The sequence below is a fragment of the Passer domesticus genome, chromosome 3 (genome assembly GCF_036417665.1).
Source record: "Passer domesticus isolate bPasDom1 chromosome 3, bPasDom1.hap1, whole genome shotgun sequence".
Taxonomy (NCBI): Eukaryota; Metazoa; Chordata; class Aves; order Passeriformes; family Passeridae; genus Passer; species Passer domesticus.
In genome coordinates, this window is record NC_087476.1 from 99,542,840 (window position 1) to 99,563,504 (window position 20,665).

A 20,665-nucleotide genomic window follows, 5' to 3' on the forward strand; every position below is an offset into this window, starting at 1 on the left:
GAGCTTGGTGCTAATAACGCCAAGGTTGTGTTCAACCCCCATATGGGCCATTCACTTAGGAGCTGGACTTGACAAGCCTTGTGGGTCCCTTCCAACTCAGAATATTCTGTGATTCTCTGAATTCCATCTGGAGTTCAGGGAGGATTGCATACAGTGAAGTCCTAGGAAAAGAATTAGGGCCAGCATCCAGGCACAGAAAAATCCTGCTCAAAGTGCAGAGGTTTCACATTTTTATTAGAACAAGCAGTAAACAAAATTTCCTAAGTATAAAATGTAGATCTTTTCTAGTTCTTGAATCCTTCTCCCAGACAGAAGAGTCACAGCATGAAGGGCAGATCAAGATTCTTCTCACCAGTGCCAAAGTAGACGTAGCCGAATTGCTTGGTCATAGGGACGTGGTAGAATGTCAGTCCCAGCCACAGCAGGCTCCGCAGCACCACCACAGTGCCTCCCTTCTCCACCTGGATACTCCAGGAGCCTGTGTGAGAAGATGTGCAAGTGAATCACTAGAAAAAAGAAAGAGGCAGTGCTCCTGCAGCAAGTTAACCTATGCTGAGAGAAGGGCTGCCAGGGGTTCTGCCTGACCAGTTAACAGTGTGCAAGGCTGCAGTGGAGTTTGTGACACCTGAAAGGAGGAAAGTCGGGGAGAACATAAACCTTGATGCCCTGTTTTCCTTTTGTCAGTTCAGCACTGCAGGCTGCCCTGGTTTCCAGATGTCTGTCTGGGTTCACATAGTAGCATATTCCCATGGCTGTGGTGGTAATGTCATATGCGTCACAGGAAGGGACCCTCAAGCTCCAGACTGGTATAGCTGATCCCCAGGAGAGGCTGCAGCTATTCTTGGCTCTGTCTGAGTGGGCAGCAGTTACTCCAACAAGTTCTGCCACCTACTTGGTGTAGCCAATAGCTATAGAGAGCCAAGATGAGCTATAGCAATCCTGCATAGGAATGAAATTTGTCCTTAAAATAAACTTCTAGCATTAGTAGTGGGAATAGAAAGAAGGTGCTTTCCTCCTTCAGAGAAGACTGGTTTCTCTCAGCAACTGGAAAAAAAATGAGAAAATGAAAAGCAGGGTATTTCCTATCTGAGAAATATATGGAAAAGGCTAATTCTCTTCAGTCTTTCTTGGCTCCACCGTTGAAGAGGATGTGCGTGGTAGGGGCAAAGGGATTAGTTTCCACATTAATTTTGTTTTGGCTCCACAGAAGAGGTTCAGAGCCAGTGTGAAAATGCAGTTTCTTCTGGATACAAGGAGCTCAGAGCCTCTGAGTATTTATTTTGCATCTGACATGACAGCTTGGGAATTGTGCCAGAGGGAGGAGGCTGAAGCATCAGCTTGGATTCAGTGCTGGAGGGCAAGGACCTGCCAGGAGAAGAAAATACCAGCTTCAGCACCAAAGCAGTAATACCTAGAGGCTACAATATAGGGAAGAAGGGTCTTCCTGAATCTCCATCTAAAAAAAACAGGAGTAGGTCCAAATTAAAAAACTGCGGTTGGAACTGTCAGGCTACCATTGGCCTAGAGTCAAGCAGTCAGCCTATCTGTACCCAAAGCCAAAATCTGCCAATTCCAGAATAAGCAGAAAGCACATAATGTGTTGGGCTATTTAGGCAGTACTCATCTTTGTAGATAATTTTAGGCTCATTAATTTTAGACTCATCAATTTATGCTATGATTCATGCTTACTCATGTCACGGTTAGCCTGGGGAAGGGCTTCTGTGATTGCTGTCAGCTGCGTGTCCTCCCGCTCCCACTCACTCGTGACTCTTGGCCAATTTTAGTCACATCTGACAAAGAGCTGAAGGGCTTTAACACCCCAGGTTCCTACAGCAGGTCTCCCTGGGATGTGGCCCAAGGGCTGACTGCAGCTCCTGGAGCTGTGGTCTACCAGCAGGTGCAAGGAAGCACAGGCTGTCAGGCCTGCCTGGCAGCCACAAAGCAGCAGCTAGCTGGGCAATCTGCATCCGTGCAGCCTTGGGCTCTTGCGTGCTCCCTTGCAGTAGGTGTTGTCTCACGTGCAGTTCATGGCAAACTATAGTAGCTGAGGGAAGGAGGGAAGTTGAGGGGAAATGTTAATGTGGTGGCTACAGAATCAGAAAGGAACAATACAATTCAAAACCCTGTAAAACAGGTGTGTTGAATTGTGCTGCTCACCTGTTTCCTAACTCCTCACTTTGTATTTCTGTACTTCTCAAAAGTTTCTTGGACACCACTGTTTCCTCTGCCGCTTTCAGTAGCAAGTTCCACATGTTTGTTACACTATAATATGCAAGTCTTGTGTCATCTCTGATCTGCTACCTTTCAAATTATCCTCTTCAGTCATGTGCAAATGTGGAACTCAGTGAACAGCAAGAATACCTACCTCCTTTCTGACAGACTGACTCGAGCTGCTGGACAGAAGTACAAAACAGACATTCACAGTCAGGAGATTTCTGCTTTGGAGAACTTCTGACTCACTCTACTCCACATTTCCACTAAATACAAACAACTGGGGTTGCAGTAAAGCAGAGGACTACTTAATATCAGACAGTCAATACAGGTGTGTGCCATCTTTTCACCTTCCTTGCACTGTGACATTCTTTACACAAGTCCTAGGTCCAACATGAGCTAATATCTTCATAAGCAGTGGTTTCACACACAATGCAACCCCAATCTCCCATTCAGTCTCTCTAGTGCCACTCATATGGACACAAACTGGCCCGGATCTTTTTCATACCTGGAGTAAAAATGCCTATTATGGTTCAGCCACTGGGATTGCAAATCCTGACTGAGAGGATCTGCATGTTCTTAAGAAATTCCATCACTTGGATATCATGGAAACCTTGATGAGGAACCCTTTGCTACAAGGCAGATCATGTGGTGACTGAAGCTACAGCCATTTGCTGTCAAAGGACAAGCTTTCAGTTTCTTGAACTTTGTCTCTAAAAGTTTCCAGCATTTGCTAGTGATAGTAGCATGACCATGTATAGGAGCATTGATCAACAAGTAGCAGGCAACTAGATCTGAATGTAATAGTGACAAGTAACTCTTAATTTCTCCTTTGAATGACTGCTCCCAGCACATAGTTCGTCAGCTTGAATTTGTATAAATGACCTACAAGTCTTCCTCCAAATACTGGTGGTACTTGCTGCAGCTTTACACACTGGTTTGTGGGGAAGGGGATGATGACGCCATAAACTTTCATAAAGTTTCTCTGACGAAAAGATAATGCAATGAGGAACTCTCATTGTCTTTGATTTAGGACCAGTTCTCTGAGAAGCAAGTCTGTCAAGAATAGGACTATGCCTTGCCTTGCTGGGTGGTGAAAACCTTTAGGGATTATCTAATTTGTTAATACCTCTCAGTGTACTGGAAGCAGCTAACAACCTGGGTACGTGTGATAGCTTGTTTATATATGTTCACCTACACAGATGAACCCTCTGCCCCAAACCATTTACACAGAACAAAAAGAAATGCCTGGAGCATGACAACTGGGAAAGGTAAGAGGGAAAACAGGGTTTTCAATGTTCTTAGGAACTATATCTGGATTTAGACATCTTTTTGTTGGATAAATTCACAGAGGAGGTAGAGTAAATCAAGTTCAGCATAATTAAATTCTCATATCTGCGCTCTGGGGCAATAGAGTACATGGATCCATGATCTCCTCAGAACATTTACCCAGTGACACACAGGTTTATCAATCTCAGCAGAGCAGTTAACTCCGCTGATCAAAGGAACTTCCCATGCACCTTCACGCCTGGCAGAAATGGACAGATGCAATTGAAAATGGCTCCATTCACTTTCACACTACATCTCTGAAGGCTGTGATGTGCAGTTTCTTCATTTCCTTATTGCCTGTCCAAGCTGACAACTCTCAAAGAGCTCAAATTTGTCATTTCATAAATGTGAGACCTTTGGGGAATATTAATATATTTTCCAACTCTAGCCCTTCATTCTGTATATAGTTCTACACAAATATGAACAGTAAACTTTTGCTGATGCTGCATAAGCCTTCCTGTGAAATGAGGGCCTGTACAAAAACAAGCAGGTTACATAAGGGCAATCCCATCTGGACCAGCACAACATAGGTTGAGAACAGGAAAAAATTACAAGAAGCTGTCTGGAACTGTAATGTCATTTTCACTGGCATCCTGTTTTCAGCCAGAATGATGATTAATCCTAGAGCTGTTCTTTATTCTGCAGAGCCAAAGAGTAGCAACAGTGTCACCTTCCACCTTCTAACTGGATCCCTAGAGACATTTTTCTAACCTAATCATCAAAGGTGATTTTTTTTCAACATTCTTTTCCAGACTTGACTTTTGCAACACACAAAACCCATTCAGAAACTGCATTTGATACACATCACTGGTGTATCTTCTAAGAAGTGATTACATTAAAGTTCTGGAACCTCTCTGGGTTCTTTGGAATTTTTTATAAAGGGAAAAAATTAGAACCCATTATCTTTTTTTTTTTTCCCCACACCTCATCACATCAGCTGTATTTGAGGAAATGCCTCATAAAACAAAATTTGAACTTGTGAGACATGGAGAAAGTTGTTCTCCCAGAAAGATACAAGATACTTGGGTTGTCTGCTATCACAGCTCAAACCTCACTATACTCAAACAATATGCTTTTTTTTTGGGAGGCCCACCTTTCTTGCCGGAGTTTGAAATACTGATGTCGTAAATCACTCTAGAAGTACTTTAAACAGTAACTAATGGACAGTAGGCAATAATAGCTTAAAACAAATATGCCAATATGCCACCTTTTCTTCCTTAAGAGAAAGACTTAGAAATGCACTTAATAATGCAATATAAAAAGAAGTGAGAACTATGAAAATTAAAGGCTACTTTAATCCTTTTTTTTTTTTCTCTCTTCTTTTTTAAACTTCTGTGCTATTACAGATGGTTGTTGGGGTAAAGCCATCACATAAATAGTTTCAGATCTGTATTACTGTAAAAATGTAGAATTGGGCTGGTGGGTCCAAATCCTTTCCATCACTGGCTGAGAATATTCCATGGCAGTCCCTGTGTCAGACAAGATGTCTCTAACTGAGAGACTGGGAAGCTCAAAGCATCAGTCTGTAAGGTACACCAAGATTCCTAGATAAAAGTTGTCAAGAAAAAAGACTTTAAAATATTATTATTTTCATTGGAGAGAATACAACTAAAACTAAGAGACAGCAAGTTAAGGTTGGATTTCCTAGACTTAAATACCAATTTTAACTTGCATCTCCATGTGTGCTGTCTCTAAATCAGGCAGCAGAGTTAACTGCACACATCATGTAAATTCACTAAGGTGCAGGGAACTGGTCATTGCTCTCACGCAAGAGATTCCTACCAGTACACTGCTCTGGTGAGGTTCCCAAAGTTCAAAATACATTTCTTAAAAGAGCAAGTTAATATTTAAGCTGCACCCAGCAAACTTAAGAAAGCCAAGCAGGCTTTCTGTGCTGAAACTATTGCCTGTTGCTGCTCCAGAAGGGAAGGGAGGGAGCTGCTGTGTGGGAGGAAAGAGCATGGGAAAAGTATCCGCTGGATGAAGATCTGGAGCTTCCTATTCCCTCTTTGGATCAGGCTGCAGCCTCCACCCCTCCAAACACAGGCAGGAATTCTGAGGAGTTCCTTACATCTTTCCCAAACAAGAAAGTCCTTTGAAGATCCTGATGCTCACCCCATGTTAAACCACTGCCTTTTTATGGCCCTTCAACAGCTGCCAGAACACCAGGGCTGAATTTCAAAAGTCAACCTCCTTCTCAGCTTCTTCTTCCTTTCCAGTCGCCAATAGAAATCCCTGTCTCATCCCCCATGTCTGCCTCAGCTATGAGCTGAATCTTGTAATCCACAGAAGCAATAGGGTGCGTGAGACATGAGCTTTTAAACAAAACCCTTCCAAGAGGGAAGAACTTTCCTGCTGTAACTGGTCCACTTGCAGGATGACCTCTCATAACACTGCTGCTTTGGAGGTGATTCAGCAGTGCCTCATTTCAGGGCAAGCTTGAGAAGAAACAGCTTTAAGAGCTAGACAGCCTGATAGAGAGGCTCCACATTGCAAAAGCTCACATAGGGTCATAAAAGTGACATTATCAATTCTTCTTCAAAGGAGAAAATGTCTCAAGGGAAAAGCAGCCACAGCATGGTTGCACTTACCATTAACACATTATGCTGCCACAAGAGCAGGTTACAACATCTCTTGCTGCAGTTAGTCCTGAATGAGAGTGAAGTATGGAGTCACAGGACAAATATTAACACCCCGAGAGGGGCAACATAACCATTTCCCTCTGCAAAAGCAGCCGCTGCTTGGCTGCATGACCCCAAGCACTTAGAGCTGACAAAGCCTCACTACACCCGTGGGATTTAGCTGCCATTTCCCTCCAACAGAAAATCCTACACGGGGAAGAGCTTCCTACTTCTAATTTGTTGTCTGTAGGGAACAAAGACAAATTGCAAACCAGAGCAGCTGTGAGGAAAGGTCACCGTGCTTTGGCTCTCAATAAATTGTGCCACACAGACATTTCACACACAGCCTACCAGCCATAAGGACACATCCAAACAGTCCTATGTGGGGCCCAAACTCCTTCATGCCACTTACTGGCTGCAAACTAAATCTCTTCCATTTGCTTGACACACCACCTGCACCCCATATGTTAACACTGCTGTCAATATTTCCAATTCCCCATATAACTATTTAATAATAATTAAACAAAAACACAGACTGGTTGCAGGTTCAGTACTATTTTTAAAAGCCTCCAGAGCCAAGAAAGCACAGCTTACAGTCAGATGCTGCCAAGCGGCTCTTGCATGGTCCTAATGCCTGCCATGTCCTTGACACACATGTACCACCATGCCCAAAACCCAAAGTAAAATGGTCATACTTTAGAGGCTTATCTTCTCCCTCTGGGGATGGCTCTGCTTTGACAGGCCCAGGCCTTCCATTTACACATGAAGAACCTGCTTCCTGCTAACAAGGAACACCCAGAGATTGCAGTGCTGTCCCAGATACATGGTATTCAGGTACCTCCAAGTAAAAATGAAATTCAGGCCATGTTTAGACTTCTGACAACAGTGCTGCTTAATCCATTTGAAGCAGTCTCTGCCCTCAAACCCTTACTCTCACCCTCATCATTCTTCCATCACAGAGACCATAAAAGTGTTTATTTACTGCTTAGTGAGTCAGGTAGGGGAAATAGTCTGGCTGAAAAATATACTAGAGAGAAATAACATTATTTTTCCAGCTGCACAGCCAGCAATGCCAACACAAAAGAAGGGACAATACACAGAAATAAATGAGCACCAGAGGATGGGAAGGACTGAAAAAGCTAGCACTGAAGTAATACATATCAAATTAGAGCCTTCCTTATAGCCCTGTTAGTTTGCCCTTTAGTCCTAAATCCACCTGATAAAACAAAACAAAACAAAACAAAATATACCAAAAAGATTCTAATTAAGAGAAAGATGTAGACTGCACAAAAAGGATTAGAATAAAGGCTTGGAATAGGGCTGTGCACTAGAGGAAACGGCAAGACCATATACAATCAAAACTTATAAGGAGTAGGAAAAACTGATTAAATCCATCCTATTTGTATTCTGACAACTACAGTACAGATCACTGAATCTTGGGTTTTCTGTAGTAAATTTAGAAATCTTTCAGAGTGGCAAATCACCTCCTTCCAAAGCACAAGTTTATGCTGGGTCTCATCACACTCCATATTTCTTGTTCAGCTGGTCGCTGTGGAAACGTTTTTGGAGCGTGCCAGGAGTCACGTAGCATCTACCTGGGGAGCCCCTGCATTAATCCGTCACCTTCGTGGGTTTCTCTGAGCCCATTGGCTGGTGGGAAGAAAAAGGAGTCTCTCGCCCCTCCCTGCTCGGAATGAAAGACGCTTCCTCTAAATCTTGCTACAGGATTTCAGGCTCAATTCAGCTTCTTTGGGGCTTTTGTCACCAAACAAATGTGATGTCTTTGAAAGAAAGATTAACAGTTTGATGAAAGGATGCAATGGGCAGCTTTGTTCTAGCCTGCTTCCCCTAGAGCTTTTGGTCACTGTCACTTTCTTACCCACGGGAGAATATCTGTCTGACTCTCAGAGGAGATTATGGCCACCTTGTAAGATTTTTCCTCTCCTGGTAACAAAGCACTGGCCACTTTGAGGAGGTGATAATGATGAACAGGGGCTGGATTAGGGGCAAAGAACCTCACATTGATCTCTGAATTCTGAGAAAACACAAAGGAGTCGATGCTGGGATTCAAAACCCACCAAATGCTTAGAGCACATCCAGTTCACTCTCCTGCAGGAGGGGCAAGTCCACAAGCCCTGTCAGTCCCCCAGTTGTAGTTCTTACCTCATCATCAAATTAGCAAGGCTAGTTAAAAGAGCTTGGGATGAGGAACAGATGGCACGGATTATAAACTGTTGATGTTTTTGTACTAAACTAGATACGAATTCTGGACCAAATTACCCGAAGAGTTTACCAGTTTCTGAGAATAATGTCACACTGAGCATTTCAACATAGCACAGTGCAGTGCTAAATCTGAACACTAAAGGCTAAGCATCTTTTAATGCCTGTGATAGCCTAGCTATTTCTGCTCAGCATAACTGCTGTACAAATATACCCAAAGATGAACTGTCCCTTGTCCTTTTCCCTTTACACACTCCCACACACCCCTTCAGCATGCAGATTTTCAGTCCATATCATACTTGTGTACAGTAAACCAAGATGATGCTAACTGTCTTCTTCCTTTCAAAAGCCCTGTGGCCAAATGGGCAGCAAACAACAAAGCAAAGCTATATGCAGGGCTGGCACCAATGCCAATGACTGCACAAGCAGGAGCTGCCACTCCTTGGAGCCCCTTCAGAAACAGATCACTCCTAGCAAAAGCTGACCTTGTTCTGACTTCAGTGACACACTAACTGTCCTAGGATTTCTCCCACAAGTAATTTTTCATAATTTCCTAGAGAAAAGATTAGGCCAAGGCAGAGTGATGTGGTGATAAACCTGCAGCTTCTGGTTCTATAAGGCTTTACCAGCATTTCCCATCATTTTAGCAAGAAATTAATCTCCTTATTATATCCAAGGAACCAGGAGCTTAAATGAGGACAGGGTGGGTCATGATTTCTTTCACTGAGGAGAAAAAAAAACTTTTAAAAAAAACCCTTTTCAACCCTGGAAAGTTACTGTGAAAACTCTGCTTCTGTCCTCATTCTTTCCCTAAAGCAGTCTGGAGGGTGAAGGACTCCACCACAGCTTTCAGCTGATGGGCAGCCCTGCTCCAGTATAAACTCATCCAAGGTCTGACTAAACAAAGCCCTGAGGTGATATAGACCCAGGACCCAAAAGCAGTGAATATGCTGCTTTATTACCCATAGACACAAAGCCCAAGGAAAACAGGCTCCTTTCCAGGAATCAAAGCAGACCATGATCAGCCTGTCAGAAGCTCTAATACTAGCTGGCCCAGGAGTCCTCCTGCCGTGCTGCCACAAGAGAGGTTCAGTCTGATCTTGAACTCCTGAGCTGGCAGCACCCCAGCTCCTAGGAGGGACAGCATCTTGTCTTGCTCACAGGCAACTTTCTTGGGTCACTGCAGGAATGGCCTTAGCAGCCACTACACATCACTGGTAAAAATTAAGAGTGACCCTACTTTTGAAGAATGTAGGGGACATGCTTATATATTGTGTACGTCCATTCACATGCATGCGCTCTCTAAGGATGCTGAGAAAGCCATTGAAAAGCTTAGTGACCATTTCAGAAATTGGCTAAGCTTGAAAGGCAGAGAACATCTTTGCTATACCTACAGTTCAGGAGGCCAGAATGCCACACACAGTCTGGAAACTCAGGACATATCTTTTCCTTGATTTGATACTGCTCTTGGTGATTTTCTTTCTCATTTTACTTTTTCGTGGTTTCCTTTTCTGTGCTCAGCACTGACAATGCTGGCACCATAGTGCACCCTGCTGGAAGGCAGCAGCTAGAGTCATCCTGGAATTATTTTAGGGATGGCCGACTTCAGTTGGAACAGAGAAATTCAGATACCAATGCTTTTACTACCAATCCACTAATCTAGCTACTGGGTTCGATTTTCAGATCAGAAATCCTACTGTTGTGATAAACACTTACTTGGTTTTCTCCTTCTCTAACATCGTATTTTAAAGCTTGTTTGTCGAAACTACTTGTATTAATGTCAGGTAACTCCATGGCATTCTGTAGCTCAGTTTCACACATTCACCAAGTCTAATGTTCACATCTCCTAATGAGGAATGAGGACAGCTATGAGCCATGGTAGGTATTTTAGTCTACATTTTCGCTACCTCTTTTTATCCTTGCAAACATCAAGTACTGCCCTCTCATTTATTATGAGTCTTTTAGTTTGGATTTCAGTGAGACAGCTTGAAAAGCCTTGTCCCCGTGTGGCTCTTGGCAGGCTAAGGAGTAAAGTGCTCTTGCTCTCGGCTTTCACAGAGCTGGGGAGGTGCTGCTTATTGTTAAGCAATGAAAGGGGAGGGCTCAGGTCACATCTGTGAAATGTTAGTGGAGAAGGGAGGCTGGGTGAAAGTAGGCGGCCAGCACAGCATAGCACTTCCCTGGATTTTGCAAGGCCACTAGGGAGATAGGCAGCCATTTGTCTTAGAGCCCTGATAAAGGGCCCTTGCCTCTGGTGGCTGGCTGGGGGCTGTAAATACCTCTGCAGACACAGACTCTTCAAATGGCTGGAGACCGAGGCTGATAGGGGATTAATCGCCTTAAAGGGAGGAGGGAGGGGGGAGTGGGATCGAAAGCAAGTTAATTAGCTGTGTTAATGTATGGAGATAAAGCAGGGTCATGCCTCCTGGCCTTGTTCCTTCCTGCACCCTGACTTTTGGGACAGCCATGATGGGGCTACCAAAATGGCCCTGGAGAGCAGCCACGGAAACTATCTTCCACTTAGAAATGCAGCCCCTCCATCTTCAAGGACCCATTAGGCACCAGCTTTTGCTAAACCGATAAAGACCATGCTAATGAACCTCAGATGACAGGAGGTTAGTGTTCTAACCGAGGCTACTGTTCAGCAAGCTTACAGAAAAACTCATGCTCAAAGTTTTCAGCCAAAGAAATGGCCACAAATCCCTTTGTCTGTAATGCTGTATAAGGAGTGCTCCAAAACCACTGCACTTTTGGGTGAAGAAAAAGCTACAATTCAAGTGGCTGTCACTTTCTCCACAGTCAAATGGTAAAGGAGCTGGAATGATCTTCTGTCTAGGCACTTCTTCTACCCTACCTTCATCTTGAAATGGCAAGTAGACAAGACTCGCTGATTCACCCTGCCACTGTATACCCATCTGGACTGATGCTATAAAATCTCTCCCAGCAATAAAGATCCACAATGGCAGTAAGTCAGGAATCTCCTCAGCCCCCTTTAGAGCCCTCACATATCATAGTTCAGAAAGCAATGCCAGCTGAAATGAGCTGACTTGCACTTGGAACCCACTGTCACCTTTGTGTTACTGACAATGAAGAAGTCCAAGCTGAACATCACCCTCCATGGCTGCCATCAAGTTTATGGCCAGGCATACCAGGAATCTGGACTCCTACATACCACTGCCCATTAAACTGAAGTCACTTATGCATATCTGGGACTATCAACTTGTATTTGCATTTGACTGAAACACAATTCCCAGGAAGACATCCAGCATGATGTTAAGATACCAAGAGACATAGGCTCATCCATTAACCTTGCTAACTGGTGATCTTTTCCCTCTTAGAAATTGTATCACATTTTCATTTTAGTTCTGGATATAATTTTTAGCTGCTGATTCCTGTTATGCCTTTCTCTGCTATAATAAATAGATCTTCAGTACCTAATACTTAAACTCCACGGAGTATTTACACAGTGTAATACAACCATTCTCACAGGCTTTTCTTCAAGATAAACAGATTGAACTGTTTATGTCTCTCACCAGCCCTTGAATAATTTTGTGAGTCTTTTCTGCAACTCTCCAGTCTTCCAATGTGCAGTAATCCAGTTATGATTCCACTAACACTATATGCAAAAGTAAAGTCACCCCCCTGTTCCTAGTTGCTATGCCCTTGTTTATGTGTCTGCAGATCAAGTTACCCTTTTAAGACATAGGATCAGCCTGGGAGCTGATGTTCAGTGGGTTGTGCCTGGATTTCCTTTCAGAGCCACAGTTTCTAGAATACAATTCCTAAAGTCTGACTTACTTTCCTCATTTGGCTTTGCAGGTATGTACACCAAAATGTACTGTATTTAAGTAAGCCCAGTTTTGCCGATCTCTGTATCAATCCTGCCTTGTCATTATTTGTCTCTCCACCAGCCCTTTACTTTAGATCATTCATAAATAAGTTGAAGGATATACATATTGGCACTGGTCTCTTTCTGACCTCTCCCAGAAATACACAAATTCACTGAATTCTGAATCACAGCTGCTGAGGAAGATTAAATTTAGAGGAATAATTCTGCAATGCCAGGATTTATTAAAGATTATTATGCCACAAGTCTCCTGAGATAATGATTTCAGAAGTAACTGATCTGACTCTGCCATTTCAATGTTTTTGATCCACAGTAAATGTTGTTTAACTCTACCCTCCCTTAGCAAACAGTCTGAAAACTGTCTGAAACCGTACTTTATTGTCTTTGCTTGAAGCAAAGACAATATTCTTTCCAAAAAGAAAACAGGAAAAAAATCGAGCTCTTCAGCCTTTTTACCATCACCATTTACTGACAGTTTCCAACACCTTTACTATGCTTTCTTTTCTTCTCAATATAGTTTAAAAAAAACGTTGTCACAGACTACTCCAGTTATTCTGACTCCCTTTGTCATTCTCTACTCATTATAAATTCCAATTTGTATCAATCATTAATCATTCCAAACCTTCTGCATTTCCTTTTATTTTTTTTTTTTTTTTTTAATTCTAATTTCTACTCTTAATCTACAAGTGAACTGTGGTAGGTTTTCAACCAAAAGCAGCTATTTACTGACTGGGGGTCATGACTTTTGAAGAAGTCTTCTCATAGAAGTCCTATTTCCACTCATATCTTTTCCTATCTAGACATACCTCCCCACCTACATCAGTTTTTAGCAGTGTTTTGTTGGTGTCTCTTATCTCCATATCAAAGTGATCTGATTCAGTAATCTGTAACAAACCCTCAGAGTCAAGTTATTGCTTTTCTGAATTGCAGTTTGAAAGTTCCAAAGACCTGAATTCTCTATCCCTTGTCTCACTTCCTTCCAAGCTTTCCATTCTACACTCCTACCTCAGGCTTTCACTCATCCCCTTTCTTTATCCTTGCAGAATGGGGCACAGTCTGATCTGATACCAGGGTCACAGTGAAATCAACCTTGCCCCTCCATTTTCACTTCCCCCATTATTATCAGTGCCTGAAATGTGTCTATTATTTCATATCTTCACAACATTAAGTCATCAAGTGAAAATGCTGTAGGCATGCTAGGAATTACTGCTATTTGCTTTGCCATTCCATTATCTACAAGCAGATGTAAAACTGCCACAGCCCTAGTTCCTGAAATACTACGTCCAGGGTTCCAAACTCCATGCAGCAGAAAGGACAACGCTGGCAATGTGCCAGCAGCTGAAAGGCCACATCTAATTGTGCATAAAGTTGAGCAGATTGTCTGCTTAGACTAGAGCAAACAAGCTTATCTTTAATGCAGACATATGGCCAGCAAAACCTACAGATCCCAGCATGCAACGTTCTGGCCAGCTGGCCATTTGGATCAGGATGAAGCATTACATGATCTGATACTGTGGTGACAGGAGATCTGTATCTCAACCCCTCCATGTTCATGCTGTCGAGACAAGGTTCTCATTTCCCACTTTTCTCTAGATGCATTTTAAAAATGCATTTTTTAAAAAAAATGCTAAGTCAGTCACTTGTCTGTGGGAGCTGAGATACCAAGAGAAAAACAGACAGAATTATTAAAGGAGGAGCAGCAACATATTCTGAACTTTTAAAGTGCACAGATAACCTGATAGACACACAGACAGAATCTGGAACCTGCAAATACCACAGATATCACTGGTAAAGATAATAATGGCAGTCAGCTTTGTTACAAAACTCCAGGTTTTCCAGTTTTGCACTGAAGCCTGCTTTTACCATTGTTGCCTTTATTCAACCCAGTTTTAACTTCCTTTCTTCCCACCTCTCAGCTGTCATATAAAATGTTCTCTCTGCCTCCAGCTTTCCATTCTGTAAGACACCTCTGCTCTCCTATAATGACACACCATATATCTTATGACAGTTACCCCCTTGACAGCCATCACAAATGCTAAGTCTCCAATTAATAGAGAAAACTATTCTAACAGAGTTGTTACTTTTAGACAGGTTAAAATCAGCCCTTAATCTCTCTCAGTTCTGTTCTTTAGGTCTTTTAAGATGCTAGGGGAATTTAGCCAAGGCAGGCTGGGAGCATCATCACTCCAATGTCACTTACCTCCAAATCACTTCTTATGTATTTATTGAGAAAAGAGAAAATTCTAGCTTCAATCAGAGTTCTAGATTCAATAAATTTGAGAATTCCTGCTTCTACTCTGACAATAACTGTTCAAGACAGGCTCTAACCAAGAAAGGCAAGAAAAACTTCAGGTCAAAATGAGGGGATTTGACAGAACTATGAACAATATGTCAGTAAATAGAAAAAGCACTGTCTACTTTTTCTTCCCTGTCAGGACCAACATGCACCACCAGAGCTCAAGGAAAGTAATCTGAGAACCAGAGTTTGAGTATCTCACAACCAGGAGTGAATCTGGCAAAGCCATGCTGATAAAATCAGCAGAAACCCTGTATCTGTCCTGGATTCCCCCCCACACCCCCCACATTTTCACTAGCAACCAGTACTTTTAGGCAAACTGAATGCTTGTTAAAGGAGGCTGGGTTGATCTTTCTTTAATGTCAGAGCTCCTATCTGCATGTGATAGAATACAATTAGAGAGGCTACATGCCTTGCTGATCCTGTAACCAATTCCTGTCTTACCTCCCCCACCTCCTTCACCTCATCTCCAAATTCAGGACAGAGCAGGCAGAGCTGCACAGGCACCATGAAGACTCTTCCCTTGCATTAAGAAGCACTCAGCTGCACTTTAACTCAGGTAGTCTTTCAGAAGCAACTTTTTAAGGATACTGAAATCTACACTAACAGCAACATCCACCTGGGAAGGGGCTAAAGGGTCCTGCTTGCACAGACATCAATCTGCCACAGGAACACAATCATGACAGTGGCACAGTTGAGCCCCACTTTCTATCTGCTACCAGGTAAAATACAGCTACAATAGAATTTGATTTGAAGATTTTAACAAAACCACCATCTTTATGTCTAACACAAGGTGTGTCTCCCCACCATGAGGGAGGGAGGAAAAAAGAGGGGAGAGCAGTGGGAAGGCAAACAGTAACAAAACCTGAACTACCATACAAAACTGCAGCTAAATTTCTTTAGGAGCTATCTAGCATCTAATCCCTCTTGCAATTCTGCTTTGAATCAAAAGGGCCACCTCGATGAGCCAGTGTATGTAAAAATGTGCAGTCTGTCCAGACTACACCTCTGGAAAATGACTGCATAAGGACACTCCCAGTAAGTTGAAGAGTGGTTTAGATTTTAGTGGTTTATGCTCTGTCAAAAATGTTCAGAATTCAGGCAGGAGCTCACATTCCCAGTTCTTTTTTTGCCTAAGGGATGATCAGGAGGAGAGGGTAAGAAGAGAGAGGAAAGAAGAGAGAGAGAATCTTAAAAGCTATTTTCAACACTGGCAGTTCACTGTCCATCCATTCAATTCCATCTGACACAGGTCACCTAGTATCCTATCCTACTAGTCCTTGATGGGAATAAAATAAAAAATCTAAGTTTGAATTGTTTCCCTGGAATCTCCCTAGACAGAGGACATGAAAACACTTGGTCCAATCCAAAAAATTGCAGCAAATCAGTAAAACCAGATAGAAACAAATAAGAAGCCACTCCCATCTCTTTAGAGAAATATCTTGCTAGAGGGATCCTTGGAAGAGACTTTAAATATATTTGCAGTTGTCCATAAGAAGAAATGTAAACTGAAGATACAATCCAGTATGCCTGTATTTTTTTCTCCTTTCACGGTGTACAATCCTGCCACAGTGCAGACTATTCCAACAAAGTTTATCCAAGGGACATTTGAATTCAGCCTCTTGGAGATATCAGCTTGGTGTTAATGAGAGCCCATTTAGATAAAGAAGAGAAATACTGGGTGGATCAAGAGGTGTGAAATACTTCAAACGACATAAATTCTCTCTATCACTGAGGGAGTTATCTCTCCCAATAGGGTCACCAGTTGCCACAGGCTTTACAGAAGTCAGGAGGTAATATGGCACTGAGGCAGAATGTGACCAGACCTGCTGAGAGGATGTGACAGGCCTGGTAGTACACTTACCTATTTCCATTTTAAGCATTTAGAATTGCTTAAAACAGGAAGTAACTACAATATTTAGTAAAGGATAAAGTTCCTTTACCGAGCCACAGAAGTTTCTCATACCACCTCTACAGTAACCCACACCAGTCCCCTCAGTGTTTCCAAGGCTACTCAAACTTTCCTATTGCCTTCCCTCTCATTGCATCTGTTGATTTTGCTACCTTTACCTCGTGGGATATCATGCTCCAGAGAATCTAGAAAGTCGGTGGATGGGTCCAGGTCAGCCTTTTCCATCAGGGTTTTATTCTTCAGGTTAGCAGGCTCAGTGAAATGGAAATAGGAACTTAACTTTTTTGCCTCCACCAAAGACAGACCTGTGAACAGCCGTTGGTGAACATTACTACATACATGAATGAACTAGGGTAACATTCATTATACTGTTGAGTATAACATTGTTTCTCTAATGCCCACAGCCCAGAACAGAATCACAATCTTTCTCCAATAGAGTCCACAGAAGCCTTGTGAGAAACAGGTGTCAGCACTCCCTGCTGCTGTGCATTGGAGACCACACTGACTGCAGCCCCAGATAACCAATGGGTACCGACTGGAGGACAACCTTCTGTGCCCATTTGGCCATATCCTATATCTAAATGGACAATTCACTACTTCTGCAATTGTTTAAAACTGCCATAAACTACAGTTTCTACAGACAAATTACTCAGTTTAATGACTCAGAACTGTTAATGACTCTTTTCCCACCTTCCAGAGTTGAATCATACACCTGAACATTAGTGGCACTGGATTCTCTCCTCCCTGTGCATCTTATTCAAGGGGGAAAAAAAAACAACTGAAATCAAAACATCAGTTAGAGAAAGTCATCCTAATTTACAGCCTTTACGATCAAAGTACAGTTGACCCTGATAAAGACAATCAGAATTTACCTTCAAAGAGTCTGTTTTCATGCACAGACCCAAGAGGAGTCTTCACAAATGCCCCCCGGGGGACGACACCAACTGCTCTGTCTATGTGCTCTATCGTAGCTATGAGGCGGGCCTCCTCCTTGATCACAGGCTTTAAAGAAAAACAGGGAAGTTTTAAAGGCAGGGCTTTCCTTGTTTTCATTTCTGAAAACAAACTTGAGGTGACACAATGGACTTATCATCTTGGAGTCCAATGGCACTAAGAGGACCTCAAAAGACATTTCATAACATAGGAGAGAAAACATGGTTAGGAGCAGACAGTTTAGACTTACCAGAGATCTAACTATCCATCCCTTCATCTATTCTTTCCTCCCTCTCAATTCATGTACTTATGACTTACATATTCATTTACAAAGAATGCTGCCTGAAGTTACTATTAAAACTTCAGAAACCACAGTGAGGATCTGTACCAGTTGTGCATAATAAAGCATATTTACTATTTCTGAGGCCTGTTGAACTCCAGCAAAAACTGAAGTAAGAATTCAATCAAGCAGCTCTTGCTACACAATGACAGCGAGGAATTACAGACAGAGTTACAGAATGTTCTGAGTTGGATGGGACCTATAAGGATCATCAAACTCAACTCTTAAGTGAACAGCCCATACAGTGATTGAAACTGCAACCTTGGTGTTACAAGCCTTGTGCTCTAACCAATTGTGTATCCTCTGCCTGACCACACGCTCATGCTGCTCATTACAAGCGGGGAGAAGCCACCACCTGTGCAACGTGAGGGGCACAAATGTAGAGTTCAAAAACGTTTTGCTGTATTTACCTCCTTACCACTTTCAACCAGTCTTGCAGCAGCTTCTGGGTTTATCTCAGCCAAGCTGTACTCAAAAGAAGGATCCCCCTGAAAGCGGCCCTTCACCTGCTCAGCCAGTGCAAGCATCTCCTGGGTGGCTGGCGTCAGGAGGCTCCAGTCCAAGCAGTTCAAGCTGCCAACGACAAGCGCGACTCAGGGCCCAGCCCGGTAAAGAACAGCGCTCGAGGCACCTTCGCCAGGCCCCCGAGGGAATTCCCTGAGACTCCCTCCCCAGATCCGGACAGCACCCCCGACTCGCACAGCCCCAGAGCGGCCCGGCGGGTCCCTGCTCCCCGGGCACCTGTACAGGCGGCTGCGGGGCGCGGCGCGGTCGGGGCCCAGCCCCTGGGCGATGTAGTAGGAGCCGCGCACGCCCTGGATGCAGCCCCAGAACCAGACCCGCTCGAAGCGGTAGTCGCGCTGCACCAGCGGCAGCGAGGCGCCCAGCGCCGCCCGCAGCTCCGGGCTGAGCCCCGCGCCGCCGCCGGCCACCAGCGCCAGCGCCGCGGGCACCGACAGCGCCTCCATCGCGCTCCGCGTTGCCGGGAGACCGCGGCCCGCCCGCCCGGCGGGGTCAGGCCGCGCTTCCGCCGCAGCAGCGACAGACGCGGCGGGCGGCGCCGGAGGGGCCGTGCTCGGCCCACCCCGGCGGGACACCGCAGCTCGGTGCGGGTGCGGCTGCGGGTGTCTGCCTGCGCCGGCTTCCTCACTTTCACGAGGCCTAAATCCAAGGCCAAGTCCAAAACGCAGGCGGGCATACAGTGGCATTGCGCCTTCACCGGCATGCCACAAAGGGCTCCATTTGCTTTATTTCTTACACGGAAAACAGGGAAAAAAGCCCCTTCTGAAGCTCACTGACTCAGTCAACCAGCTTGACTGGTTACAATGTCACTCTTACACATCCTGAGGAGGGCCACGAAATTTATAAGAGGACTGAAGCACCTCCCCGAAAAAGGCTGAGAAAGTTTGGACTCTTCAGCTAGGAGAAGGTTTTATGGAGACTTCATAGCAACCTTCCACTACCAACAGGGAAGCCAGAGAGGGACTCTTCATCTGGAACTGTAGTGATAGGATAAGGGCTGTCAGGTACAAATGGAGAGAAAGGAAATTTGGGTTAGATATTAGGAAGAAATTCTTTACTGTGAGCATGGTGAGACACTGGACCAGGTTGCCCAGGGAGGCTGTGGATCCCCCACCCCTGGCAGTATTGGAAAAGGTTGGGTAAGGCCTTGAGCAACCTGGTCTCGTGGGAGGTGCCCTTGCCCATAGGAGAGGGTGTTGGGACTAGGTGAGCTTTAAGGTCCGTTCCAATCCTTAACATTCCATGATTCTTTGATCTTATCTAGCTCATGTACCTCTATAAATATACGGGTTATTTATAAATTACAGCATTTGGATTGCTCTTTGGCAGCTTATTTTGCTGAATCACAGACATCCAGGAAACAGCTCCTGCCCTAAAAATCTTGCCGTCTAGCTTAACACAAAATACAATAAATAAGTAATGAGATTCTGCAGCTGCTTAGACAAATAGAATTTCTGTTTGACGTCTTCAGGAAATTTAAGCCTTTATATATGTGTGTTATATAAATAAATACGTGCATGCACTTACATTTAAATCCATTGTAAAGTCATAAATTCTTTCTTTTTAATCCATTTCCTGTTCACTTCTAAGGAAAACACTGATTCTGGGACCGCTGCCTGTAACAGTTGTCACCTGATTTTTTGTCAAGTGAGATGTTTAATGGGCTGTACAGCACACAAGCTGACCCATTAGCTTTACTTACCCTGTACAAAAGGCAACTCAGATTCCTGAAGATTAGCCACCTTCTCTTTGACGGGAATCAGGCAGGACACACAGGAGTGATTGCAGACTTTTTGTCCACGCTGCCACCTGCCTGTGCCTGATTTGTTCAGTGAAATAGGAATTTCCAGGCTTTGTAGACTCATTTAATCACTGATTTCTCTAGGAGTATTGTTAGTATTTTATGTTAGGGCTATGATTGTCCAGTGAACAGCAGAACTGCAAGCCAGATTCATTTCACATGAGTCAGAGAGGCAACCCAAGATCCTAATGAATTTCTGCCACTGTCAACCACAGCTGGATTCAAACCAGATGCTAACAGCTGAGAGGCTCTTTAGCCTGTTATGGATCTTCCAAGCCACCTAGTCTCTAGTCTTTGCCTGCCCTGACTGAAGATTATCAAAAAGAATATCTGTAGCTTAAGGAAATTCTTCCTGGTTCAGTAAAGTGTGGTGGGTAACTCTGCTCCCCTTTGTCTTGACCCCAATTACTAAACACTGATAAGGATCGGGAAGTAAGTGGTTGCATTATTTAACAAATGAAAGGTCAAAAGCACTGCTATTCAGTAAGGTCAAAGGTTACCATCATTGTTATTAAACAGTTCGAAAGCAGTTTCTCCCATTCCTTGCCATCCCGGACTGAAACAAGGAGCTTCTCAGCACCGGGCAGACAGGAGAGAAGAGAGGCATCAGGCATCATTCAGCTGGAAGCTGGC

The 20,665-nt window shown here is 43.7% G+C and overlaps 1 protein-coding gene across 5 annotated transcripts; it reads right to left on the reverse strand.

The window, feature by feature from the left end:
• Positions 1-217: 217 nt before the first annotated feature.
• On the reverse strand, positions 218-18,714 carry RSPH9 (radial spoke head component 9). 5 transcript variants are annotated; one of them, XM_064414633.1, is made up of 7 exons: positions 18,451-18,714; positions 18,120-18,282; positions 17,309-17,438; positions 16,595-16,741; positions 2,366-2,390; positions 2,158-2,262; positions 489-2,044 (listed from the first exon to the last, which is right to left on the reverse strand). In XM_064414633.1, the coding sequence occupies exons 1-7, from the start codon at positions 18,675-18,677 to the stop codon at positions 2,026-2,028; spliced, it is 816 nt and encodes a 271-aa protein (XP_064270703.1). In that variant the 5' UTR covers positions 18,678-18,714; the 3' UTR covers positions 489-2,025. The 5 variants fall into 5 exon arrangements, with proteins under 5 accessions (XP_064270700.1, XP_064270701.1, XP_064270703.1 ...); XM_064414632.1 differs by having other exon boundaries at positions 2,366-2,393; XM_064414630.1 differs by lacking the exons at positions 489-2,044; positions 2,158-2,262; positions 2,366-2,390 and adding an exon at positions 218-478 and having other exon boundaries at positions 16,589-16,741; positions 18,451-18,713.
• Positions 18,715-20,665: the final 1,951 nt, after the last annotated feature.

Bases quoted from the DNA above. Each gene is read 5' to 3' on its own strand.
- RSPH9 (XM_064414630.1), bottom strand. From the start codon at position 18,677: ATGGAGGCGCTGTCGGTGCCCGCGGCGCTGGCGCTGGTGGCCGGCGGC. The intron at 18,283-18,450 runs GTGCCCGGGGAG...TGTCGTTGGCAG, and splicing joins CCCCGCAGCCGCCTGTACAG to CTTGAACTGCTTGGACTGGA. The intron at 479-16,588 runs GTAGCAAAATCA...CTTCTCACACAG, and splicing joins TGATATCCCACGAGGTAAAG to GCTCCTGGAGTATCCAGGTG.